We start from the raw sequence: 27,985 nt of genomic DNA on the forward strand, positions 1-27,985 counted from the left end.
GGCCTGCTCGAAGCGGGCGCCCGGAAGGTCCCTGCGGGGCAGACCTCCACTGCACACGGTCCGGGCGTGGAAGTCCTGCAGCGTCTCGGCGATCTCTTCCACGGTGGGCGGCGGGGAGCCCGCGGGCAGCACGGTGACCTCGACCTCGCGGTCCAGGACGTAGCAGTTGATGCTGTAGCCGGCCGACGCGGACTCCACGATCTGCAGGATGCGCCGAGTGAACGGGGGCCCCGTCGTCGGGCCGCTCATGAGTTCCACGAAGCAGAGGCTTCGCGCGTTGGCCACCATGTCCACGTCGTGGTAATTCCACGCCGGGCTTGGCAGCAGGACCTGGTCCGCTCGCAGGGCCATGCTCAGGGGCATCCGGACGGTGCCCGGGTTCGGTTCGTTCGCCTTGGATCCGCTTGCCTTGAGCGCGTCCTTGACCGCCGCGGGTTCAGTGAAGCCGCCCGGGCTTTCGTCCGACGAGCCGCTCTCCCTGGAGTCTTCCGAGAGGACTTCGTCTTTGACTGCCAACTTCGTATCGTTGTCAGGTCGTTCTACTCGCTTTGGTGTGACAACTGCAGGCTTGGGTACCGGGGCGGGCATCGTGACCTTGAACGCTAAGGCGGACGACATCTTCCCAGCGTCTCCAGGCGCGGGCTCTTTGGGCACGCCTTGTATAGAGGCGTCGGAACGGTTCGCCGGCTTCTTGATCAAAGCCACCGGCATCAGGAGGAGTGTAGACGTCGGAGTCTTGAGCGTCAGAGGAGGCAGCCCAGTATTCAACGGCAGCGGAGTCGACGAGTTCATTGGCGTGAGAGGGAACGTGCTCTTCAATGCCAGAGGAGTCAACGACGCACTCTTTGACGTCAAAGAAGACAGTGTGGTTTTTAGCGCCAGAGGAGACGTCGTGCTCACTTGTGTTGAAGATAAGCTGTTTAGTATTACCGGTGAGCTCATCTGTGTAGAAGAGGGCAAGCTGTTTAGTATCACAGGAGTGCTCATCCGTGTTGAAGAAGACAAGCTGCTTATTATCATTGGAATGCTCGTCTGCGTTGAAGACAAGCTGTTTAGTATCACTGCAGATGAAGTACTTTTCGGTTCTAATGAGGGCGGCTCAGTGGTTTCTACTTCGGGTGCGGTGCTGCTCTCGGTTTCAGGAACATCCACATCCATCTCAAGCGGTAGCACTGGGCTGGACTCTGCAGGAGACGCCATGCTGTCGGCTTTTGTCCGCTCTGGAGTGCCCTTGCCGCGTTCTGGGGTCTTCCCTTCCCCTGACTTGGGCGCCGACATTTTTGCGTTCGGCGCCCCGGTGCTTAGAGCCTCTCCCGAGCCAGGCGTAATGGGTGGCGGTGGAGTCAAGAGGCAAAGCGACGGCACAGCATCCGGCAGCAGGACGGGCTTCTTTGGTTGCTCGAGCAAAACGTTTCCCTTGTACTCGACGAACCACTTCTGCTTTTTTACGGCGGTGCTAGGAAAATGCCTCTCGCAGACGTAGCAGTCTGACGTAAGCGGACGGTCGGTACGTCCGATGGCTTTTGCCCAAGCCGTCAGGCGTCTTGGGTCCTTTGGTGCCCTGAAGGCTCGAACTCGTTTTTCGCTAGGCTCATAGCCGCTTCTGCAATTAGGCACAAAGCACTTGCGGCCCATTTCCGTTAATTGACGTCACAGACAACACTGCCCCAGCAAGCGCGGAATTCAAAAACCGCGCCAAAAGCACAACGAGCAGTTTCGTGGTGCCACCTGGCGAATGATGGCTGAAACTTCAACACTCCTACGCGAAACTCCATAGCCCGAAAGAAAGCTCGCGCAACTCGGCCTTATGCGAATGTTTCACCTCAAGCCCTGTACTTGTAGGCCTCTGTGCCAGTCGATGTAACGAAGCAAAAAGGTATCTCCGCACGAATCACCACTGCCGATTGTCCTTCTCGCGTCCGATCGTGCTTCACGCGTGGGCTACTACACTCGACGATCGATGCGATGTCGTCCAACTCACGCTACCAGCGGATCCATCAGCGTCGCCAAGGCCGGCAGCATCCCTGGAGTTCCCATCTTTTCACAGCCACTTTCCATTCACGTTTCCTCTCATTACAAGGATAGATCTCTACCTGAATTTACCGTGTCGGCAGCGTCGAATCATTGCTTTATCTTCGCACCGCTAGAAACCGCCACTGCCGCCACCAACAGTGAATTAGTGTTGCCAGCGGAAAGAAGCCTGTTCTGCTAAATTAAAAGGCAGAAGTGCTATCGCGCATAAGCCCTTTGACGACAGTGCAGCTTTCACTGACTGCCTTTGTCCCACTGTAGATACTGCTCATCCACAGCTTACTGCAACCAAGATCAGATTTCCGCAGTTATTTCTCAAGTCAAACATGAAGTGCTCTACTAGGCACTATAGCTCTACTCTGTTGGTTTCAGCAACAACGATCGATCAAGAAGCTGACGACCCACTTTGACCTCACGGGGTGCGGAATGAAAACTCGAAAACGGTTTCTATCTTGAATAAACAACGCGAACGAAGACGAGCACACAAGAAAAGAAAACGGACGACACAGCGCTGTGTCGTCCGTTTTCTCTTCTTGTGTGCTCGTCTTCGTTCGCGCTGTTTATTCAAGATGCTTGACCAACTAGCCCGCCAAAACGTGTTAACGGTTTCTACTTGCAAGACTGTATAGCCAAACTGCACATATACCCCAGAGCCAAATACATATTGCATACATGCCTTGCCTCTCAAAACAATTTCCTGGCTTTAACGGGACCCATTGAACCAGGCACGCCTGGCAACAAATATTTGGACGATCGTGAGTGAGACCAACGTTCATGTGAGACATGGCCAGAAGCATGCCCAGAAGTCTCAGGAGTGTACTTATGTTAGGGTGGCTGCTTCTGCCCAGGTGAAAATATTTCCCAGCTCAACTGGTTTATGGAACAATTTCCAGTTGGTTCCAGTTAGAACCAAGTTGAACCCAGTTGGTTAACCAACTGGAAATTGTTCCATAAACCATTTGGGCTCGGAAAGATTTTCGCCAGGGTGGTTTTAACTGGACCGCACCACGCACGAAAAAAAAAAGGGGGGGGGGGGGGGGGGGATCTGTGGAACGTCCCGCGTACGCCGAAATTGGATGTCGGACGCCCACCGAACGCAAGTAATCGACGCATATTTTTGACTGCAACTCCCTTACTGATGGGAAGCCGTTCGGCAGTTTTGCTTGTCAGCATAATCTCCCCTTTATATGGAAATATATTTAGCCTCTAACTTCAGGCGTAAGCGAGAAATTGTGCAGCTGCCTTCTGCTTGAACTTGCCGCACTTCATGGCGTGCTGCTATTGGCTGGATCCCATATCTGATCGTTGGTATGCGCAGACGCACTCACTCGCGCGCAGTGCAAACCGCGCCATATGCGGCCTTCACCATATCCAGCGTTCCGTGCGCTTCGAACAGTGACAGTTCATCCACTGCAGAAATGGGATGTCACAGGGCTTAGTGAGGTTGAGGGCCTATGAGAGTCTCGCAAGGGAACAACAGCAGTTCACAAGTTGTAGCGAGGTGCTGTAAATGGTAAGGGAATATGTGTACAGTGACCACTGATCCGGATTATGAGAGGGAAATAACTAAGAATAAGAATGGGGTGGAGTGCATAGATTGGCAGGTTCTTTCAGATCATCTCTCAAGATAAAAGTATACAACAGCTGTATCTTAACCGGCACTCACCTATGGGGCAAAAACGTGCAAGCCAACGAAAAGGGTTCAGCTAAAGTACAATGTAGCGAGCTGTAGAAAAAAAAAAAAATTATGGGTGTGGAGACCAGAAGCGGGCATAGTGGGTGAGGGAACAAATGCAGGTTAATGACATCCTAGACGAAATTAAGAGGAAGAAATGGGCTCAATTGGACAGGACATGTAAGCCGAATATAAGATAACCGCTGGTCCTTAAGGGTAACGGTGCAGATTCCAAGAGAAGGCAGGCATAGCAGGGGGCGGTAGACAGTTAGGTGGGCGGATGAGATTAATAAGAGTCTGTGGGCATACGGCGGCTGCAGCTGGCAAAGGACAGGGTTAATTGCAGAGACATGGGGGAGGCCTTTGCCTTGTCGGGGTGTACTCAGGCTGATGATGATTCAGAAGTACGTCATTTTTACATTTTGTATGATACACGGCTGAAATGAAGTCTCATACAGCTTCAATATTTCGTTCATCTAATTTCGCTGAACTCATCACATACCCCTTGCTATATAGTTGCATCGATATAAGTGCATTCATAATCGCCCATAAAAACTACAAATCTCAGGATTATCACATACAAAGGGTGTACTTCGGTGCTCATTTAAGTGAGCAGACACTTTTACATTTAAACCAGAGGCAGAGCAGCCTGGCAAGGAAAAGAATGGACTGCAGAAGTGGCAGCACTTGAAATGGCATCATCCAAAGTTTATTAATATTTTACTCAGAGCCTTTTGTTCTTCGGATCTATACTTCTAAAAATTTGGAACAGAAATCTGACATTACCTGATTTGGTGGAAGTTCAGTTTTTCTTGAAAACCATCCACAGCTCAGGGGTCCTTTTTTTTTCGTTAACTAAGCTTGCTTGACGGGTTTCTTGTACGAAAAATATTCTTCCACTCCACAGGGGAGCAAAATAGCCAGGTTGCAATACGAAAACGCCTCAGCAAGCACATGAAGCTGTTTTGTCTTTTCTAAAGTCCCTTTCTCCCATCTTTGTAACCTTTTATCATCACCTCTCTATGCCCATGCTAGACATACAGGTCGCTGCACAAACAATTTTAGAATGGTACCAGGTACTACTAAAAGGTGCACTGAAGAGGAATCTGAACTCTTCACCACGGGAAATCGATCTCCATGTTCCAAGCATTCTTAGAAACTTTGATTTATTGTCCTGTGCGGCCGATTTCCCTAACTTAAATCAGATTAAACGTCCCAGCTCCAGCCTTTATTCGAACTCGCCACAGACGATAGGAGGAATCAACTAACGCGTGGAGTGCCTTTCAGGCAGTTGCGTGGTGGCTTCGCTTTCCCTTTTATTTTGTTTTTTAGTTTTTCGTGAATAAATAGATCCAGTCAGAGGATACATAGCCGCAAATTAGGCCCACAGAAATAAAAATACACATGGACACTTTGCTTTCAATCGCTACGTATCACTCTGCCGATGGCAGAGCGGCAAGCCGCGACGGGACTGAATGAAAGGTTGCCCGACTCCTCCTAACGTCTGCAGTGAGTTCGAAAAAAGGTGGGAGCCGGCACGCTTTATCCGATTTAAAGTATGGAAATCGGCTGCATAGGACAATAATTCGAAGTTTCTGAGAATGCTGGGAATGTGTAGATCAAGTTCCCGCGGTAAAAAGACGAGTTCAGATTCCTCTTCAGTGCACCTTTAACCTCTCCCTCAAATCAAGCCACACATTGTGTGACAAGACGTGTGTGAAGGATTAGATCACCAGAAAAAAAATAATCACGGATAACTTTGTGGAATGGTGTGGGCCCAGTGTTTTGCTAAATATTGCGCACTGGCTCAGTTCAGCCACTTTCAGTGATAAAATACATTTTCGAAAGAAAGGTTTGGGCTTTTTAAAAGCAGAGTTTAACCCAAATTTTCTACAACCCGCTCTGAATGCCCAAATCAGGAAGAATGAAGAGCCATGAATGACGACTACGTGCTGCAATCATGAAAGGATAATTTTTTCCTGATATCAAATACTGCAAAATGTAAGAATGCACACTACTTTTGAAAACAAAGCACACGGAACACGAGAGCAGAGCAACACGTAAACTAAAGCCCGCTACAGCAATGGTGGGCTCCTGTAATGCATAGTAGTTAACCAAAAATTTGGTAATCAAAATGGCTAAGAAAATGTTTATCTACGATGGCAAAATTACTGACCATTCCAATCCTGCTTGACGTTCGATATCCTTCAAAGGATATCGTAGAAAAGCACAGTAGGTTTGACACGAGGTTTCCCGTATTTTTTTCTTTTCAACATACTAGTCGTTAACATGCGGAACACACAACATTTCTTTAATGCTATGGATTGAGTCAGTATTTTGCTTTCCTCTGTCCCAATGTTGCCTCATGATGCTACAGTAATCAAGCAACAGCAGATACAAGTTTTCCAACACTAAACGGCACTTTAGAATCTGACAAGGATATGAAGGCCAAGCACAGTAAATGTAAAAAAGTTGAACTTGTTTAGCATCTAGCACTAGCTTGCCATATTTAAAAAGCACAGCACATCAAACCTGGACAAGATAGAAATATTCATGCAAAGAAATCCCTGGCCATGTAGCTGGTATGCTACATGGCATGCTGAAATGGGAACAGTTAGGGTTAAGAGTTAATGGAGAATGCCTAAGTAATTTGCGATTCGCTCTTGCAAAGTCGCTCAGGACGTGAACTGCAGAGCATGGTCAATGAGTTATACAAGCATTAGACAGGCAGAGCAGAACGTTGGGTCTAAAAACTGACATGCAGAAAACCAAAGTAATATTCAACAGTCTAGCATGAGAACAGCAGTTCGCAATTGGTAGCGAGGTGCTGGAAGTAGTAAGAGAATGTCTACTTAGGGCAGGTAGTGACAGTCGATCCGGATCATGGGAGGGAACTAGAAGAATAAGAATGGGGTGGAGCGCATACGGCAGGCTGTCTCAGATCATGAATGGCAGTTTACCGATATCCCTCAAGAGCTGTATACAACAGCTGTATCTTACCGGTACTCACCTATGGGGCAGAAACGTGGAGGCTAACGAAAAGGGTTCAGCTTAAGTTAAGGACAACGCAGCGAGCTATGGACAGAAAAATGATAGGTGTAACGTTAAGAGATCGGAAGCGGGCGGAGTGGGTGAGGGAACAAACGCGGGTTAACGACATCTTAGTTGAAATCAAGAGTAAAATATGGGCTTGGGCAGGGCATGTAATGCGAAGGCAAGATAACCGCTGGTCCTTAAGGGTAACAGAGTGGATTCCAAGAGAAGGCAAGTGTAGCAGGGGACGGCAGAAAGTTAGATGGGCGGGTGAGATTAAGAAATTTGCGGGAATACGGTGGCCGCAACTGGCGAAGGACAGGGTGGAGAGACATTGGAGAGACATGGGAAAGGCCTTTGCCCTGCAGTGGGTTAAGTCAGGCTGATGATGATGATGATGATGGCATGCTAAATGTCACAGAACTCGCGGTTGTCAGATCAACCAACACACTGATCCTTTTTGACAAGTGTCGTCACTTTCATGTTTTATTGCCACAAAGCAAGTCAATGGCAGAAGTCACTAGAAATAGTTTCTAATATAAGAACGTCAGGAAAAGAAAAAAGGGTGTAAATTTACAGGCACTTTTCACGGAGGCTGCGAGTAGGCATCTAGCGCGTGGCGTATGCAAATGGCGAGCGCCCAGAAGACATGCGCGGCAAAACTTCTCGCTGAAAAAGCATGAGCAAACTTTCCAAATTTCGCCTGTCAAAATCATGCCACAAGTGTAAGAACAGCTGTCACATGTTGTCAACAACTCGCCAGCATCCAACGGACGGCGCGCGAAACACCCGAGAGACATCCAACGGACGGCGCGCGAAACACCCGAGAGACCTAGCGTTCCGACGTTTGTATCTCGCCAACATCTTGTCCCTCCTGCCAAACAAAAGTGCTAGTACCGTTAGGAAAAGCGCATGGTCATGGTATTAGCTCTGGTAGGCAGTTAACGTTTGCATTCCAACAAAGCTAGCGAGACATTTGTTGTGTGTCTCAACGCACACGTGTTACGAATAACAGCTCCTCACGAAGAGAGGAAAAAAAACTGGGAGATGCTATAACAACGTCCACACAGTACCCATCCTGCCGGGATGCCATAGAGGCGTCCCATTTCCTTGGCCTGTTGAGTTATTTCAACGTTATAACAGAGGCCGAAAACGAGAGCTGCAGGGGCTAGCCAGCACGGAGTGTGCCATCAACAATGCACAGAAAGCACAGCACCTTCAATTAGTGCTGCCGACCTCGTCAGTAATGGAGGAGTCCTAAATGGTCACTTCAAAACACAAGGTAATGATTTTCCTGACCACAAAAGTATTTGACGAGTTCTCAACCGACGACGCCAACCACTTCTCCCATTGCTCCTCCTAGCTTGGGGTGCCTACGTCTTGGTGAACAGTTTGCACATGCGTTCATGAATCTGCACCAGCACGCGACTACCCCCATCAGATCTATCCTTACACAGCACAGGTCTTCACTGAGCAAGGCAAAGTTTCGATAGCTATTTTTTTTTTTCCAACAACAAGAAGGGCTTGACAAAGAGAGGGCTGTGGCAGGTAGGCGTGATGATGCACTCGAGTATGAAAACTCGTCAGACCTGAGACGTTGCCACATTTGAACCACGTCAGGTCAGTAGCAGTCAAACATTGGTAGCATGGTGTACGAATTAGGTGAACAGAGAGAGACTAGTCTCAAAGCCCGGTGCTTTGATTTTCTCATCCGCTTCACTGAGGATGCTCTTTCCGCCACCTTGTCCACACAGTTCGTGCCTCCACGGTAAACCAAACGACATGGTGACAACGGACCGCTGTTGGCACCGACAACACCAAGCTTCCAATGAAACAAAGCTGAAAGTCTAGTAGGACAACGCGCTACTGTGTAGCAATCCGGCCCAAGCCATCACAATGGACCTGGTAGGACGGCATTCAGGTTACTGCGACGTCACAGCTTTCTTTTTCTAACTGCTCTCTCCCACACTTGCTGGTCGGGCGTTTTGTCGAAGTCTAAGCAGACACATCTTCAGCGTTTCAGAGACAACAGTCCGGAGGCAGTGAATAATCCTCACTGGGCACTCGTGACACCTACTGACACGGAGACAGCTGCATGCAGCTCTTTCAAATCACTTGGAAACTGTAAGACAATCTCCCAAGTGTCAGCCAAGTGTACCACAGTGTCACACAGCCAGATGCCTTCTCGAGCACCAAGAAAACTGTCCTGTGATCGCGAATACACCTGTGTAATGGCCTCTATGAAAGTTCCTGGCCTGGAGGGTGGCCATAAAGTTTCCACTGCCATGTCAAACTGCAGAGTTCAATCTTGCAGAGGTTGCTAGACCGTGCACGTCGACACACTGAGCCACTAGTAGCACACACACGCAGTTCTGCAATGTTGTCGGCCTAATCGGAGCATTAGGACTGCCTTCGAGTCGTCCCGTCGCAGTGCCGCCGTCATGGCGCTCCAGTTGCACGAGGTGGTGCGATATGTTGGGAAAGTCCCTGTGCAAACGTCTTGCGATGCCGGGATCCCCTGGACACAGTCACGTGATCACTGAGTGTCTCTCTCCGGTCAGCCCGAGAGACTGCTGCTATATGGCAGGCGAGGACTCCTTCTTGGGGCTGTCCGTACCATCCAGAATCTCGGCGATGAACTCCGACATCTCCACCGAGCCGTCCGAGTGACGCTGGAGGAATGGCATGTTGAGTAGCTGCGGGTAGGTGAGCCTTTTCGCTGGCTGTTTTTGAAGGCTGGATGAAACAGAAAAAAAAAAAGTTGACATAGTACATACAAACATTGTTGGAACACAAAAGTTTCATAGCCAGCTGTAAAAGGGATACTGAGCGCAGCTCGATCCCATCTTTGTTCTTATTAAAAACAGATTGCACGGCTCTTCCTGCCTACGTTGATTTTTGCATGGCAGCACACGATGCATTTGATGCTGAAAATGGAGTTCGTTCTTCATCATCATCAGCATGACTGCCGGGCAAAGGCCTCTCCCATGTCTCTCCAATTAACCTTGTCCTCTGCCAGCTGCGGCCACCGTGTCCCCCCAAACTTCTTAATTACATCCACCCACCTAACTTTCTGATGCCCCCTGCTACGCTTGCCTTCTCTTGGAAGGAATGCGCCTTTCCCGTGGCATTCCTTTCCTGGCATTGACTGCGAGATTGTTTATGCTGTACCAGTGCTTTATATGACTACACACTTTGACCACACATTACAACTATACACACTTTGACTGCCGACTTTGCTTCTTTAGCACGACTCTCTCTCTGCTTCGATGAGTTCGGTTGTATCCATGGCTCTGTTCGCAGTAATGAGGTATGTAATGTGGTCACCGACGGACGCCTTACGCCCCCTGTCAGAGCACGGACAACAGCTATTTTATTAGTTGTGTGCTCCAAAAGGAGGTGTCAGGCATCCGTGGGTGACCTCATTACTGCAAATCTGCGCACTCTGAGGTCATAACCATTTCGACCAACCGAGAAGCGTGACACCTCTGCTGACAGCCTTCTGTAGACAACGATGAGGCATTATAAAGGCTTTTGCCTTAAAATACACTCCGTTACCCTTCAGGACCAGTGGTTATCTTTACTCAATTAAAACTCGCAACATCAAGACCGAAAAGGACTTCACGATCGCTCTTCAGAAGTGAGAGGCAGTGCAGCCTAGCCTCAGGAATCCATGTAAAAGAATCACTGCCCTGACGCCATCTTAGTTCGCCTGCAGAAACAACTGGAGGCGGCGACACCTGTCTTCTATTTTCTGACCTATTCTAGCTTACAAAGGCCCTGCTTTCAGTGAGAGCAGCCTGTTTTTCACTAGAATGCAATAATCTATCTACACAGGCCAACTTCAGTTTGTCCTCAGAGTCCCTTTAAGCGGGTCATGTTGTGTGAGGGGGTCACAGTCATGCGTAAAGGGATTTAAATGCCCATAATCAGTAACCCATAACATCCCCTCAGTGGTGGCTCATGTGACCCATCAGTCAGGCACCTAACTTTCTGCAGCGGAAAATTTGAAATTCCGAGAACTGAGAAGAAAGCATCCACAAAATTTTGAGGAAGACATCAAATAACACTCCAGAATGCACCTCACGTTATAACATTCAGAACCAAAGTGTGAACCTGCTTTTTACGAGCTTTTTAGGGTAGCTAAAGCAGCTTTTGCCATTAGGCTTAAACGCCGCTATGAGAAGGTTTTTATTATGCGAAGCATATTAACGTAGGTTTCGGGCCTTCGCGCAACGCCCGGCAGTGGCCACCATTGACCTTGAAGTGAGATCACATGATGTGACGTCACGTGATGACGTCACACCGGCTGCAGATGGGGCCTCATATTGCGCCGTCGGACGTCGCCCGGCGGAGGCCTCCCCGCTTCGGCTCGCGCCGTCGCGCGCGACGCGGCGGCGGCGCCACCATCGCTGCATCACGTGATATGTGACGTCACGCCAGGGATGAGGCGGCGCGCGCCCGCCGTCGCGTCAGTCTCTGTGCCCGCAACCGCGCCAGCGTCTTTGCGCCGGGCGTGTATGCGGTCAAGATGCCTCCAAACGCTAAGGACGTTAATAATAAGAATGCAAAACGAAGGCTGCTTCGCATCCACGGGGCTTAACCTTGATAAGCCTCCAACTTTTGGCGTTGGGTTAAATCGTGCGGTGTGCGAATGCAATGGACAAGGTGGCTACAGATATAGAAAGAAGGAGCTGCAGGTTGTTGAGAAAAAGAAGGCACTGAAAGGGTTGAATGAAGAATGGAAAGCAAAGGTCAACCATGTGCGTGCATGAATGTGCACTTGTGTACGCGCTTGCGGGTAGGGGTGGAGGAGGTTCGACTATGATTGGCCCGTTCTTGTCACGTTTTATTGATGCAAATACAATAAGTAGTCATTTTTCTGTCCTTTCTACAGCTGTCCATAACAGCAGCAGCATAAAAAAAGTAAAGAATGCCCCTGCTAGCAGAAAATTCCATAAAAAAATGCTTAAATCTGCAATTTTTTTCACGGGAAACTACAGGCCTTACTCATCGGTCATATGTGAGTGACGACAAGTGATATGACCTTGCCGTGTGACAATGTCATTTCACGGACAGGACAATCAGTCACACGACCTATCTGAAAGCAGAATTCATCCCATAAGCAAGCAAGTGCGAGATGTTAAATCATTCGCCCAACTGTGTCCATTAAGACGCGGTCACAAAGCGGCAGTCAAAACAGTGCATAAAAATGAGTGCCAGGAGAGGTTTTAGCAATGACCTTTTTTAATGCTCACGACGATACGACGCACACTGTGATCGGCAGGACTGACTGAGAGTTTCCGTACTCAGGCTGCCAGCAGACAAGTTGGAAGTGTGATCGGGCAGAGAAAAAAAAATAAAGGTAGACTGACATGGTTCAACTACTCACCAGGCATTGATAAAATCTTCATACTCTGGAGAGAACTGTCCAGTGGGCAGTCTAGGAGGGTCGTCTTCAACCACGTGCTTGAGCTGCTCGAATGGAGTTCGGAAGTTGGGGTACGGGAACCTGCCTATTGACAGTTCGATCTGTGGGGGGGGGGGGGGGGGGGGCAAAAACAAAGAACAACGGTGCATCACACAAGCGGTGCGAGACTCAAAAAGAAAAGGCTGCCACCATCTGGAAGACGTTGAAATAACGAGCGTTAGCTGTTTACTTTACAAGAATTGATATGAATGAGACTGAAGGGAGGTACACCAGTGGGAATACGAATTTGTGTGTTTATTTCCCCATATGATAAACACACCAACAAACATTTCGCTTGCAGGTGGTTGTTTCTACTGTAGATGGCGCTACAAGTCTCAATGCGAGATGTGCTGTTTTCTGGTTGCTGCCACAGATGGCGCTGTGATCTCAGGGTGGTAGCAGACCCCACGAAATCTCGAAACGTGATGAGTAAGAGCTAACACTCTTAAAAGTACCTTCACTTTGGCTTAGACTAGAGCTTAGAGAGCTAAACAACTTTGCAGGATTCATCATCATCAGCCTGACCAAGTCCACTGCAAGACAACAAAGTCCTCTCCCAACGACCTTCACTTAACCACGACCTGATTTGCCGGCCTCTGCTATGCTCCCCTTCTTTTGGAATAAACTCCATTATCCTAACGGACCATTGGGTATCTTTTCATTGCATTACATTCCTTGACTATGCTCATTTCCTCTTCTCCATCTTGGCTAGCATGTTATCAGCTCATGTTTGTTCCTTGAGCTGCTCTGCTCTCCTGCAGCCACTTAACAATACCCCAGTAATTTTTGTTTCCATAGCTCGCTTGAGGCGTTCCAATGCAATGAATGGTAGAAAAAAATGCTGATTAGAAAAAACTGTTTAACCCAGTTTCTTGTGAGTGCAACAGCAAGACCTTAGTCTAATGACACTCTGTGTGTCTCACAAAGACAAGCTTGCAGCCAACGAAGACCAGCCCGCAAGAAAGAAAAGCTGTAAAAGCCCCAGTGTCACACAGCTATAGTGGAGGAAACGTGAGAGGCTGCTCACACTCTGCCCTAATTTTTTCAGGTATATTAATTTTTTTCAAGTTGAATAAATTTTTTTTTTCACCCCAAGCAGAGGCAGTTACTGTACGGCTTAGCAGTCAGGCACGCCACATAAACCATGAAGCGCGAAGGCCATGGATAGCTGAAAAGCTGACTGAGCTAACCCAGAAGCAGGTCAATTCTTTAAAGATCCTTCCCCTAAATAAAAAGCTTCCAGAATACTGTCCCCCCATAGCCTTTCTTACCATGGTAATGCCCAAGCTCCAGACATCAGACCTGACATCGTAGCCCACGTCCGAGCTCTCAGGGTTGATTCGTTCAGGCTGCAAACATTCAAGAAAAGCAGAAAAAGAAACAGACATCAGGCTTGACTTCTCATCTCCACAATAATCAGGGACACAAAAACTGCACTGCATGTACACTTCTAGATTTACTACATGACGCCGCTGCAAATAGACCCCGAGCAACATTTTCATTCACTAGTTCCTGCAACCTACTCAAGCGCTCACCACCCATCACATCTCTGCTGACGTGCTGTGCAGAGATGAGATGGTGTGTGTGTGCCTCTGCAAATAAAATGCCACTGCTAGGCTGTTCTTTTTTTCTTGCATGTAAACAGAGCAGAGCATAGTCACTTGAGTGCTATGTATCCAAGACACGGGTTCTCAAAATGGATTTGGTGGAACTCTTGGGTTCCTTCGAGCGCATTCTCAACTTGTATTTCCCGTTTATTTTGGGACTGACCATACTGTTACTGCTCATAGCACAGCACTTATACAAGCAATTATTATTCATTGAATCTGGCCATTTCTTGAGGTAGTGACCGCAGATCCGGATCATGAGAGGGAAATAGCTAGAAGAATAAGAATGGGGTGGAGCGCATATGGCAGGTTCTCTCAGATCACGAATGGTAGCTTACCAATATCCCTGAAGAGAAAAGTATACAACAGCTGTATCCTACCGGTACTCACCTACGGGGCAGAAACGTGGAGGCTAACAAAGAGGGTTCAGATGAAGCTAAGGACAACCAAATGAGCTATGGAAAGGAAAATGATAGGTGTAACGTTAAGAGATTGGAAGAGGGCAGAGTAGGTGAGGGAACAAACGCGGGTTAGCGACATCCTAGTCGAAGTCAAGAGGAAGAAATGGGCTTGGGCAGGGCATGTAATGCGAAGGCAGGATAACCGCTGGTCCTTAAGGGTAACAGAGTGGATTCCAAAAGACGGCAAGCGTAGCGGGGTGCGGCAGAAAGTTAGGTGGGCGGATGAGATTAGGAAGTTTGCGGGGATACGGTGGCCACTAGTGGCGAAGGACAGGGTTAATTGGAGAGACACGGGAGAGGCCTGTGCCCTGCAGTGGGTGTAGTCAGGCTGATGATGATGATGATGATGAACCACAGCAGCGCTCAAAGTTCTTCCAGGGCCTTCCACTGTGACGCCTTCACTCTAAGTTCTTCCATTCCCTCACGGTACAGTAGAGGTGCCCACCAAGAGTGAAACAGCTACAGCGCTTTGCCTTTCCTATCTTTCCTCGTGATCACAATCAGGCGCAACCAACAATACTGTTGTGTGAAAGACCCACTCGTAGCCAGGCAGTCAGCTACAACGCATGTGAAGAGCTCTCGCGTGATGTCACAGGTGGTAACCGAACCGCATCGTTGTGCAGAAGAAGCGGCAGCCCTCCCAACGACTCACCGCCATGTACGGCTTGCAGCCGGCGTTGACCGTCTTGGCCACCGAGTCGACCAGGTAGCCCGATATGCCAAAGTCACACATCTTGACCTCTCCCCGCCGGTTCAGCAGGATGTTGGACGGCTTCACGTCCCGGTGGATCACGTGCAGCTGGCTCTGGAGGTAGTGCAGGGCGCTCACCACCTGAACAGGGGGTTGGGGGAGAGAGAGACAAGCAGAGATGTCTCAGCGCAAGACTTGTTACCTCAATTCGGGCAGCCTTGGAGTGAAGCTGAAAAAGAGGCTTGCGAGCAAGCAAAGGGCACACTAACAATGCACATGTAGGTGCAGTATCAAAAAAAAGAACCTACACCAAGGTCCACAAGTGCCAAAAACCGAGAGCAGATCAACACGTACGGGTGAGTAGCAACGTTGCTCGACAACGCAAGTAGAATTAAGACAACAAAGATAGATGCAGTCATCTTAATTACTAGCTCAAAATGCAGATGATTCTAACCTCTGACAGGTATCCTAGCCATTACTGAATGGTCAATTACAAACACAATGCAGCATACTTGCACCTCTCGATGAGCCACACACTCTCCCTTCGGAAGACAAGCTCTAAATATCCTTGTGCTGCTTGTGTTGTCAGTTTTTTTTCTTTCCCTTCTTCAGCAATTCCATTAGGAATATATGAACATGTATGAACGTTCAAATGGATTTCCCACTAGCTTGAAGCCATGCACTACAGCGAGATAGCCACTACTGCTGGATGATGCTGCAGTTTTGATATGTAGTAAAAGCTCGTTAATTCGAACGGCATGGGGACGGCAGCGCAGGCTGAATCAACCCAGGTTCAAAATGCGCGCCCAGGCATTACACCATGAGCACAGGCCCCCAGGTGTGGCAGCGTGTAGTCTGAATTATTGTGGTGAAACTCGTCTGCGTTTTTGACAGCAGACTTCAACGGAGCATGAACGGACCAAGTCATACAGTTAGGATTATTGGAATATTCAAACAAGTGAAGTTCAAATTAACAAGCTTTCACTGTATCTCAGAAGTCTTGTGTCTGGCTGTTGAAGATGTTAAAACTAGCATAAGAAAAAAAAAAAGTTGAAACAAGAGAGCAGGGATCCCTCACCGAGAAGGCGATCTTTCCCAGGATGCTCTCAGGAATGGTCTTTCCCAGGCTGAACACCTTGTGGTAGAACTTGTCCAGCGAGGTGTCCATCACCTCCATGCAGATCCACACATCACCCTGCACATGTGGCGGACATGCAGCATTTCAATTCTCCATGTATCGCACCCCATTACCTTTCACTGTTCGCACCACATTACACTTCAATGCAGCAGACAGCCCCTCACTTTGTGAACTCAATTTGTGAGGAGGAGATAAGACTGACAATGCACTTGAAATGACAATTAGAGTTAGCAGAATTTCAGCGCAACATCTGGTCACGCCATCTCTCTGCAGTTGGTCCAATGTTAAGGGGAATCCCCCAAGGTAGAGTAGATCTGTAATAAGGGAGTAATTGCTCACTGACGTCCACCCGAGCGCAGCCATACGGCTACAAAGGAAAGCTACACAGCTTTCACAAAAAATTCACAGTTAAAGAAAAATTTGTCCTGGTCTGGGGTTCGAACCCAGGACCACCGCTTCACCGGAGCAGTCGCTCTACCAATTGAGCTAACCGGGACGGCAAGCCTATGGTAGGGCGAGAGCGAATTGATCAATAACTCGAAGTGGGAACAGTGTTGGTCAAATGTTTAGGGGAATCCCCCAAGGTGGAGTAAATTTGTAATACGGGAGTAATTACTCCCTTATTATTTCTCCGTAGTATCCTAGCAGGGGATGGGAGATGATTACAGCCTTGGCCAGTGTTATAGATGGCGTGTCAAATTTCATAAATTCCAATTTAATCTGAGGGTTATCATTTTGCAAACACAGCATACTCTATTCAGAACAATGCATGAATCCAGGATGCCGTTTTACTTGTACTCCATCTGACCAGAATCAAGTGTCTGCACACACTCCCGTCTAAAACACGTGGTCCCGTGACAGTTCATCCCAGAGAACCGAGGAAACACCAACAGTTGAATGAGAATTTCATTTTCACGACACTTCTTCTTCCGGCAAAGGCCACAGAGGGACCAGGCGTGCAGTGCCTACCTCTCGGAACAGTGCCCCGTAGAACTGCACCGTGTTGGGGTAGTCGCTCGTGCGCATGGAGACGTCGAGGTCCATCAGCAGGCGTTTCTGCTCCTGGTTGCACTCGGTGAAGGTGATCCTCTGCACACGCAACGGAAGGGAGAAAAACAAACCGTGACTTGTTGCTCTCAAGCACATGTCTGCACAGACATGCAGCCATAGTGCAGACAGACAGCGAGGCTTTTAGTACGAAAGCACTGCTTCAGAGAGTTAAACCCAACCCCACAGTTTGTGTGAAGCTCGACCTTGAAGGTGACCTTGGCCAACCTGGAGAAATAAAACAATACTGCCGCGACTGGATTTCGAACCCGTGACGGCATGAACAGGTCAGCTTCGCTGGCCACTGCATGACAGCACTACACTATTGCCGCAGTTGGTCACGCCTCGTGTTAAACTGCAACACACTCTCGGGCTGTGCAATGCACACTGTTGTCTTCATCAACCTCCATCTGCAGAGCGAACAGATCGGATCAGCTCAACCTTGATCAGAGCTTAACCTGAGTCTAATGTTGTTGCCGGACATGCCGACGACCCAGCAAAGCAAAACCCTGAGCCATCCAGGCTAAACAAATGCTTTCGCATGTCTACTCGGTTTAACTACGCTTAAACCCTATCAATTTTCTGACCCCAACCAATTCCCCAGTACACTCACCATGGCACGGCTTACTGAGAAGCAGGTATGCACACATCATGGAGTGCGTGTTGTAGAAAACCACTCACTCACCATGACTCCTTGAGAAGCAGGCATACCACAGATAGCCCATTAACACTACGCTGGTCACACTCTGGTATACTGTTGCACATACACTGAACCCGTCCATGGAAAAGTTGCTCAGACCAGCAAAAATCACTACTATATATCAGTTTTTGGTGGTGCCACAATTATAAATGTTGCCTGCTTACTAAACGCATATTTTTGGTTTAGAAAAGAAATGCATGAAAACACCTTTCTTCCCACTCTAATCATTCCCATTATGTACCAATGGTTTATTTGCAGTCCTCGCATTTCATGTAGTCACAGTTCCGATTTCGTCCACATCTTCCAGAAGTACCACATCTATATGACTTTAACGCTATGGGGAGTTTGAGCCCTTTGTGAGAACGAAAGCTTTGCATGAACACAGTGTCCTCCGCGGGGTCAGTGTCACTAAAAAGGCAATACATCAAGATATGCATGCAACACAAATGAGCGTAGCAAAACCCATGCGGCGTCGCAGCACTTCCCCTTCTTGGCACTGCTGCCTCACTTCACTGCGAAAATGCGCTGCTTAGATATGTTCGTGTTTTCCATTCGAAGCGGAAAGTCCTGCCTCGTGCACTGTTGATGCTTTCTCGCCTTCCCTCAAAATGGAGATGATGGTGCGAAATATTTGAAGCTCAGACAAATGTGACCAACATTTTTTTTTCCACCATCCATTCGCAACGCCGAAGAGCAACCTGCAGCAGCAAGCAAACTGAAACAGTATTGCAGTTGGGTCTGCACAGCGTACTGTCACAACTGCTGCTCTTACCAATTATTTGCCTCGTACAGATCAGTGTAAAAAAAAATCTGCCGGAAATCTGACCCATCAGCATAAATTCTGTTGTGACTTATGGCAACTCTGGCATACAAGTCAAGTTTACTGTAGCTTGCATAGTAGCACAAGGTTGCCACTGCAGATCTGTATTCTCAGAGACAGATGAGGTGAGCTTCGGAGCAAAAATCACAACGTTCACGTAACACGTTTGTTGCAAGTGGCCAGGGTAACCAGAATTCACCGCACTATGGCACTTTCAAAATTCTAGAAACTGCGATGTTCATTACTAAACTTCTAGCTGCAACCAGAAGCCCAACTGTAATAATTAAGAAGTTCACTATTTGAAATTAGTTAACCAGTAAACTAGTTAACACGGACTGCCATTTTTCTGGCATCGATCACCATTGATATTATTGAAGGCATCTTTATAGCTCAGAAACCTATTTAAAAAAGTTACTCGTGGACTTTACTGAAACGTCCTGAATATTTCTCTTTCATATTGGATGAGGCGTCTAAGGTACAACACCCATTCTATCGCTGACCCAAGGATTCTCACCTTGACAGCCATGATGGTGTTACTGGGTACGTGGACCATCTTCTCGACAACACCGTACGCGCCCCGCCCCAGTTCCTGGATAACCTGGAGGTCATCCGTGGACACTTCAATCTCTTGGCCTTCCACGACAAGCTTCGCGTGGGAATCCAGGTTGCGCGGAGGCGTCCTGCAAGCAAAACATGCAGGTGTCAGGAGGCACACATTCGCTGCTATCCAAACTGAAGACTCCGTTTTAAAATGATTATTGTAGGACACAACTGAACAACAAAGCAGTGTACCCCTCCCCGTTGTAAACAACATGATGCATCGGAGGACACAGAACACAGAATGGTGGACACAGAACAGCGGCAGCGGTGGCTTGAAGGTATTGTAAGGAAGAACTGCCAGCCGAATTGTACGTATAATTAATCAGTGGTCGCGGTCACAGCCTTCACTTCAAAGGCAGCAACTGCTGACAGGACACAAAGAAGCAGACATTCAAGAAAGGTGCCACTCCAAGTGTTCTTCCCCGCGACCAAAAAACTTAAGGCCAAACCAGCCGAAGACGAGCAGGGTCAAAAACAGGATAAAAGAAAGCTCGAGTCATCACCGCACGTCTTAGGAAATTCATCACAAGCTTCCAGTGATGTACTCGATCCTGTCGATGAGGGCCCAAGTTCGGAGCGATTTGAATGTTGGCAGACACAGGGCCATAAAAAATCGCCGAACCTTGTCCAGAACTGTCAGCCAGTGCTTCTGCAGTCGACAGAGGCAGTCTTGTTGACCTCCACCAGATTTGCGAGAAATGTGCAAGCATAGCATTTACAGATTCTGAGATGTCATCCCCAGCAGTCAAGGTTTATCTGTTTGTACACAAGTTGATGCCCGATGCAGCCCAGCATCGTTCTTGGAAAAGAAAAAGTGGCGCGAAAAACAGCAAACACAGAGGAAGCGCGATGAGAAGTTGCAAGTGACTATCAATGCTTAAAAGACTTACAGCAGCTGAAAGACGAATGCTATGCTGAAAATTTTCTTCAAATCACGAGAGACTCAGAACAGGGAAGCACGAGAGCCAAACTGATCATGAAACAATCATAAATTATGAGGCAAAAAAAAAAACGACTTGATTTGAAATCCCACTCCGCAACTGTATCATCATGCAAAACCTTTCGACCAAGATATATGAATATATCAGAACAGAAAAGTTCCTCGGCATTCCGAGAAGAACAGTGCCTTAGAGGCGCCTGGGAACTCCCGCAGGTAAGTTGGGTACAGTGACCTCATGAAAAAACAGGTTGACCATGGAGCTTGAGGGCCTCAATAAAGCCCAATCAACAATGTGCAGCCTGGTAGAGGACGAAATGAGAATCAGGCAAAGGTATGGTTTGGTTTTATGGGGCTTAACGTCCCAAAGCGACTGAGGCTATGGAGGACGCCGTAGTGGAGGGCTCCGGAAATTTCGACCACCTGGGGTCCTTTAACACGATGGAAATACTGTCACACAGAAAGCTGCAAAACCCAAGTACAGCCCCTGTCAAAAATATACAGCCCAGCACACACGGCCGCGGAACTGCTGCAGGGCCGTGTGGTGGCGTCCCAATCTCCCGAGCGCGCATGGTGCGAGGGTATAGAGGGTGAGGGCGAAAAGCTCTCTTGCTCTCAGGCAGGCGAGGGAGACAGAGTCGCGCTGGCTGCGATATAGTCAGTGCGGCGTTCGTGTTATTACTTCGCTCTTGGCGCCTGTGTAGAGGCACTTGCATCGATGCAAAACGCAGTCACCTTCGGAAGCTGCTCCGAAGCGAGTGTCAGCGATGCGAGCAGCAAAGCTGTCGTGGGCGCTCGCAGATAAACCGTGGCAACTTCTGCGCACTTGCGCGGACTATGTGTTAAGTAACTGCAGTGGCCGAACAGATGCCGCGCCTGCTTCGCTAGCGAAAAAAAAACTAACAAGAAAAGGACTCAAGCTCGCATAGAGCCTGGCAACAAGCCATGTGCTGTGTTCAATTTCTTTCAGGCTCTTTTTATGAATTTGTTGCTAGTCCTTAGCAAGCATTTCCATCCTTAGCTTCAAGCAGCAACCCTAAGCAACTTACTCTATGCCTATGTTTGTCTATGCTCTGTGTTCCTTTGTCCACGTCTTCTTGCGCTGGGAAAACACTAGGTAAAACCAACTATCCATCAGTTGACGCTGTTCAACTTACTCTGCTGGGCATCTTGCTGCATTATAAGAAATAATTTACTATCCACAGCTCGATGAAACGTACATAAGCGTGAAACTCCCTACTTTCACGTATCCTGCAACCAGTGGCCGCATGCCATTATCACAGGGTGAGAAAGCTTGTGCTATCTTTGCAGCGAAGCTGAATTCCACCGCGGCGGCCTAGGTGTGCAGCAGTTCAAGTTGCTTAGGGTTGTTGCTTGAAGCTGAGTGTGGAAATTAAAGGTTCACAAAAGGACTAGCAATAAGCACATAAAAGGAGCCTGAAAGAAATTGAGCACAGAGCATGGCTTGTTGTCACGCGCTATGCGGGCTTGAGACCATTTCTTGTTCTTTTTTTTTTTCACTGGCGAAGTGCACATGGAATCTGTTTGGCCACTGCAGTTACTTAACACATAGTCCACGCTGGCGCGAAGAAGTTGCTGCGGCTTATCTTCGAGCGCCCCCGACAGCGTTGCAACTCGCTCGCGGTGCCCCCGCTTCGGAGCAGCTTCCGAAGGTGAGTCTGCGTTTTGCATCGATGCAAGCGCCCCTACACAGGCGCCAGAAAAGAAGTAATACCACGAACGCCGCACTTACTATATCGCAGCAAGCGCAACTCTGTCTCCCTCGCCCGCCTGAGAGCAAGAGAGCCTTTCACCCTCACCCTCTATACCCTCGCACCCAGCGCACTTGCAAGACAGAGACGCCACCACACCGCCCAGCAGCCACTCCGCGACCGTGCGTGGTGCGCTGTATATTTTTGACGGGGGGCTGTACCTCATCCTACCAACTCGAGACATCTTTTTCTGGCTTTCGATCAGAGCCACATTATGAAGAACATTCGATCTCAATTCTTTTCTTCAAATTCATCCGTCTTTTAACATGGAAACACCTTTGGGAGGAAAGACAGTTGTTCAACTGCTTTCACCTGCGGTGACTTTTGGAATGCTAAGATCCAGCATGACATGTTAGATGCGAGGAGCACCTTGTCTGTCACTGAGATGTTCAGACAGGGATTGCAGAGTCGCTGCATGCAAGCAATGTCCACAGTTCAACTTCATTCTTCTCCTCATGGGACATCATTCAAAGTGAGAACAGCAAGTCCACTACAACGGCCTCTAAAAGGGTGAAATTGGCACAGCAGCTGCTGCACGAGCTTTGCATCTTGAAGAAGCCTTTCCTACCCACTCCGGACAAGGCAGCAATATCCCGAGTTGAGTGATATAGTATTTCCCGAGTGTTCTCCGAGAGCCTTTAGAGCGAAACTTGCATTCCGTTGGTGGGAAAGCCAAAGAGAAGCATTCCACTGGATGCACTCATCTTTCACTAGGACAGAGGTGGGTTGTGTTACCGGACACCACAGCTTGTTCGGGTAGGTTTAGATTTTATGGAATGTGACGTCCCAAAGCGACTGAGACTCTGAGGCATGCCGTAGTGGAGGGCTCCGGAAATTTCGACCACCTGGGGTTCTTCAATGTGCACCGAAATCGCACAGTGCACAGGCGCCTTTTGCGTTTCGCCTCTATCGACATACAACCACCGCGGTGGCTCCGGAGTGAATTGCAAGAGAGGCCAAAAAATAGCAGAGGGCGGCAGACAGTAATCTGGGCAGACAAGGTTGTAGAAAGTTTTCGGGAATAGGGTGGGCTGCAATTGGCACAGGGCAGGGTTATTTGTGGGGGGGGGGGGGGGGGGGGGGAGGCCTTTGCCATGCAGGGGGCGTAGTAGTGCTGCCTGAAGCAAGAGCTGGTTGGTTGGTTTATAGGGTTTAACGTCCCAAAGCGACTAAGGCTATGAGAGGCGCCCTAGTGGAGGGCTCCAGAAATTTCAACCACCTGGGGCTCTTCTTTAACGTGCACTGACATCGCACAGTACACGGGCCTCTAGAATTTCACCTCCAAAGAAATTCGACCGCCGCGGCCAGGATCGAACCCGCGTCTTTCGGGTCAGCAGCCGAGCACCATAACCACTGAGCCACCGCGGCGGCTTTGAAGCAAGAGCTAGTGCAAAGCTTAGATAGAGGAGTCTTTGCATACAAAGTAAGTGATACATTTGGTAAGAAGCATTACAGCCCTGATACACTTTGAAGACCATAATTCGCATGCTCACAAGGAGCCGTACAGGGGCACGCACCCTATTAGTGAACCTTGGATCTATGTACAGCAGCGACATAACAAAAGAAGAGGACAACACAAAGAATGGCGATGTCTGCATTAGACTTTTCTGTGTCTAAGGCTTGGGTTGACAAGCTGACACAACGATTCATACCTTTATCAGGACGCCTGGCTAAGGAAAAAGCATACCACGCACAAGTCGTGGAAGGAAAAGGCGGTGCACCTCACCCTCTGTTTTGATGATTCTGGTTGGGCTCGGGCATGATGATCTTCCCCAGGGTCTTCTTTCCAGCTGGAAGCCAGACACAAAAAGATGAGAAACGGTGCATGAATAAGACATATAGTTACATTACGCCTGTATGCAGTTATTTCTTCTACGCAGGTCTCGAAACTATTCAGACAAAAAAAAGTATGGTTAAAACTGCTCACGCATGTCAAAGGTGTACAGACGACAAGAAGGCCTTCAAAGTCTCCTCCACCAGAGAAGAAGCATTTAGAAAATGAAGGCTCAAGTTTTCAGCAAGCAATCACCGCGTTTTCAGAACGAGAGAACACACTAATGATGGTCTGGGGCTCTAGGTTATTCCCTTTGAAAACACATACATGTGCTCCAAATGAAAAACACACCTAAATCATGCACGGCACAATGTTATCTGTGCTTGACAACTCCAGTAAAACAAACACAATGTCAGCTTTTCACAACAGACCGCATTCATTGTCGGCATGCAGTAGTCGGGTGCGAGATAGCGACTGAACCCAGTTAGGATTCTACTTGATGCCAACGGACGAGGTTATTTTTCCTCATAATCCAAAGTAAACATATGCGGAACAAACATAAGCGCACCCGCAGCCAGGTAGGTGCCAACAGGTCACACAAGGGGATCAAAAAAAAAAAAAAAGAGAAGATTGACAAATGCCAACCTAGATAGCGCTCTTGGAGAGATATCGGGCACTCGGGAACCTCTGGCCTAGCTATCTATGCGAGAGCCAACGGCTAAACATTCTTGTCGCACCTTTACAACCCCCTAAAGACCCCCCTGGACGCCAAACCGCCCTGCAACATGGGCTTATAAAACATAAGCGATCGTTGCTAGTTTCAAATGATGCGCAAGAAAACTATCAAGAAAAACTTTGTGGACCACGAAAATCGAGAAAACAACTTTCTGCAGAACTGACAGAGACGGTCCACAAGTAACAGTGGGCCCAGAATGAGCCTGAATTTTCAGACATGTGGCACTTCTCTCACTAAAGTTTCAATACACAGTGTACAGACTTTAAAAAAGGTTGTGTAGAGACCTTCTAAGGACTATTTAGAGAAATTCTGTAAGCACTCGACCTCAAATGTGTCCATCAGATCCGCTGTTTCTGAGGTTCCCTAAGTTTCGTCGTCGGCAAGAGAATTTGAAAAAGCCACCTCCTTGCCTCAATGAAAAACACTCAATATACTCAAGACTCAGTTGAAGATGTTACATTTCACTACGAAGAAGGGTAAGAACCATTGATGATGCTTCACTGTTTGAGCAAGATGCCAAGTTAAGCACTTTTGCCAAGTCAGATATGAACACATTTAGACCTACAGGCATGCAAGGTATTCAGCTGCAAATGAGTGGAAGCACATGCATTGAAGCATAATTTCTGGTTTATGGTTTATAGAGGTTTAACGTCCCAAAGCGACTCAGGCTACGAGGGACGCCGTAGTGGAGGGCTCCCGGAATTTTCGACCACCTGGGGTTCTTTAACGTGCACTGACATCGCACAGTACACGGGCTCTAGCACTGCGCATCTATTGATATTCGACCAGGATTGAACTCGTATCTCTCGGATCAGCAGCCGAGCACCATAACCACTGAGATGTCACAGCAGCATGTGGTATGTATTGGTACATATTGGGTAAACGCTTGGTATATTTGGTACATATTTTCTCAACATTTGGTACTTTGTACAACTGGCAGCAAAGCACTGCGGTTCTCCATTTCTTTTTCTTTACCACATTCATGGCCAGTAAACTAAGCAAGCATGGTCACAAGCTCAGCCTTTCAAGAGCGAGAAAGCTCTTGTTTCTCACTATGAACTAATAGAAAATGTCAGCAGCTTCTAATGGTTGATTGTCTGCACTCTATGTAGATAGTGAAGCGAGGCTATAACGAGACAAAGGCATGCCTTTAATTGCTTTGTAGCTCACTATCAATGCCACCCAAACAATGTTGTCAATGTTACTTTTGCACCAAACAAGATGACCAGTGATGCGATTGCTGCTGATAAAAGAAACGTCTTCAATTAGATGCTATTCCAGGCCCCCTGGTCAATGACAAAACAGATATAGAGTAGAAATTTGAATGGAAGAAGACTTTGATGACCCTGCACACCACAATGCTGCAGCATATTCTACAAACAGTATAACTTTCAGAGAAACGCAAAAAGTTCTGGTCAGTATAGATGGTAAATATGAGCCCACAGCCCACGGCTAGACGCATTTCAGTGAGATTTGTGTTTACTGTAAGCACATTAGCTGACAGAGCCTCTTTTCATCCATTAATTGGATTTACTAACTGGATTTGACCCTGTGCACTGCTCGGCATTTAGTGACAGCTAGGAAGGGACTCACACAGAGATGAGACGAATATTTTGAGTGCCAGCGTCACCTTCTAACACCAGACTCGACTTCCATGTACGCGAAAATAAACCATCAATCACCTCCACCTGTTCTTTTGTACCTTTACGCATGGCAGTGTGACAGGCGACCCTGAATGGGCTGCGCAATATGCATCATAAAAGAAAAGGCAAAATGGCATCCACCCATGGCAAGTTCATAGTAAATGACGGATGAGCTGCATCAGGATCTTAACAAGGCACCCTCCTGACACACCCCTTCTATGCGAACTGCTCGCCTTCATTTCTGTTGCCAGTTATGACTTTGCACGTCAACTGCTTGACACAGACGCTGGGCTTTTTTTTTTTTTCCTCAATGCGCAAGAATGGATTATCATTTGATCGAAGCGCAGTTCAGCGAGTCTGATCGATTCGAGCCTGCCTGCAATCGCGGTAATGGATGAGTGAACGTTTGGTTCAAAGGTCAGCAATCTCTGCTAACCTTTTCGCGGCGCGGGGCAGCTAGCGCCTTCAAAGTATGAGCAGCACAAGTCTCAGCTCGCGTTCAAGATATCGTGTTGCCCGCACGGTCGCTCTCGCGCGGTGCTATCGAGAGAGTGAGACCCACCTAATCTCTTCGACATACTGTCGAATGTTCGGTGGGGAACGCGTGAAAAGCGTTCCGTGCAGAGACCGATGAACTTCTGGGAGGTGAGGATGCCGCAGTTCCTCTTCTCTACGACGGCAGTAGTCGGGAAAAGAAGAGAACGGATAGGCACTGCACACGACGTTGGATGAAAGGCACACGTCGTCACAGCGTTAATGCTATTCAGGGCACGTAAGGAAGCGCTACCGCACTCACGGACGAAACGCGCACAGGAAGGAATGCGCGGCGGCTCTCACGCTACCGCTAGCACGGCACACGCGCGCGTTTCAGAGTCCACGATCGACACGTTTCTTTTTTTTGTTTGTTTGTTTCGCCACCAGTTCACGGAGGGAGCTGTTCGCACTAGAGACGTCGACAACAACACGCGACTTCTTTCGGATTCTCCCCCGGGCGAACAGACACGAGATCGAGCACCAGGCCACGGCGGCGAAAACACGCCGGCTGAGAGCACACGCAGGATCGAAGTCGATCTCCCTCTCTAATTAGGCTTAAAAATCCGCTGCACCCCCTCCTCCACTTTTGCCGAAAAGCTGCCCGATGCCGCAACGGTGCGAGCTCGGTTTGGTCGGCGCTCCGCGGTCAGCTGTCCCGTCCAGTATCCCGGGCCCCGAAGAGAGTCGGCGACAGTGCCACGAGCGGCGATCCACCGATGGCCATTTTTTCTCTCCAGGAGCGTCGAGCGAGCGAGCGCTACGGCGCAGCACAGCAGCTCTCCATTCGCACACCGCAGGCTACAGCGCTACTCGGACTACACGCGCTAGGACACACACACGCACGCACACTGTCGTAGTAGCGAAGGGCGCGACGTCGAGTTGAGTCCCGGCGCGTCTCGGGACCCCCGGCAGTTGCTGCTCGCCGCCTCCGGCTTGTTGTGCCTTTCCTCGTTCTTATCCGATGCTCTGCGCCGGCGCTTCAGCGGTTAGTCAGTCAGCATGATTCACGCACGGACCACCGAAGCCGGCGAAACGCGACCGCGAAGCCGCGACGGAGAGAGATCCGACAACGCGCTTGGCCCTCGCACGAGGGCAGCACGTGTCCAGAAGGACAGCTTGTTCAGACGGCGCGCTGTGTTTCGGTTCCGGAAAATTCGTAGGCACAAAAGTCGAGATGATTCTAAAACGACAAATCGTGCTATAATAAGTATTTTGTCTGTTTAGATTATGCCCGACTCTTCGCTGGAATGTCAAAGGTGCTGCATGCACTCCTGTAAAGAAATTGCACTTAAACCTAATTTTGGTGGTGCATTTTA

The 27,985-nt window shown here is 48.6% G+C and overlaps 1 protein-coding gene across 1 annotated transcript; it reads right to left on the bottom strand.

Annotated features, from left to right (window-relative positions):
- Window positions 1–7,193: 7,193 nt before the first annotated feature.
- Window positions 7,194–27,749, bottom strand: lic (dual specificity mitogen-activated protein kinase kinase lic). Its single transcript, XM_089586775.1, has 9 exons — window positions 26,698–27,749; window positions 23,709–23,772; window positions 19,188–19,353; window positions 17,076–17,195; window positions 16,047–16,163; window positions 14,930–15,109; window positions 13,481–13,558; window positions 12,132–12,271; window positions 7,194–9,475 (listed from the first exon to the last, which is right to left on the bottom strand). Exons 1-9 carry the CDS (start codon window positions 26,711–26,713, stop codon window positions 9,316–9,318), a joined length of 1,041 nt encoding a protein of 346 aa, XP_089442901.1. The 5' UTR covers window positions 26,714–27,749; the 3' UTR covers window positions 7,194–9,315.
- Between the last annotated feature and the right edge of the window lie 236 nt (window positions 27,750–27,985).

The sequence above is a fragment of the Amblyomma mixtum genome, chromosome 4 (genome assembly GCF_055824585.1).
Source record: "Amblyomma mixtum isolate Tamu chromosome 4, ASM5582458v1, whole genome shotgun sequence".
NCBI classification, from domain to species: domain Eukaryota; kingdom Metazoa; phylum Arthropoda; class Arachnida; order Ixodida; family Ixodidae; genus Amblyomma; species Amblyomma mixtum.

Excerpts from the sequence above, each read along its gene's own strand:
- lic (XM_089586775.1), bottom strand. Across the intron at positions 16,164-17,075 it reads ACGGGGCACTGTTCCGAGAG|GGTGATGTGTGGATCTGCAT; the intron begins GTAGGCACTGCA and ends CCACATGTGCAG. Across the intron at positions 13,559-14,929 it reads GCTGCAAGCCGTACATGGCG|CCTGAACGAATCAACCCTGA; the intron begins GTGAGTCGTTGG and ends GAATGTTTGCAG.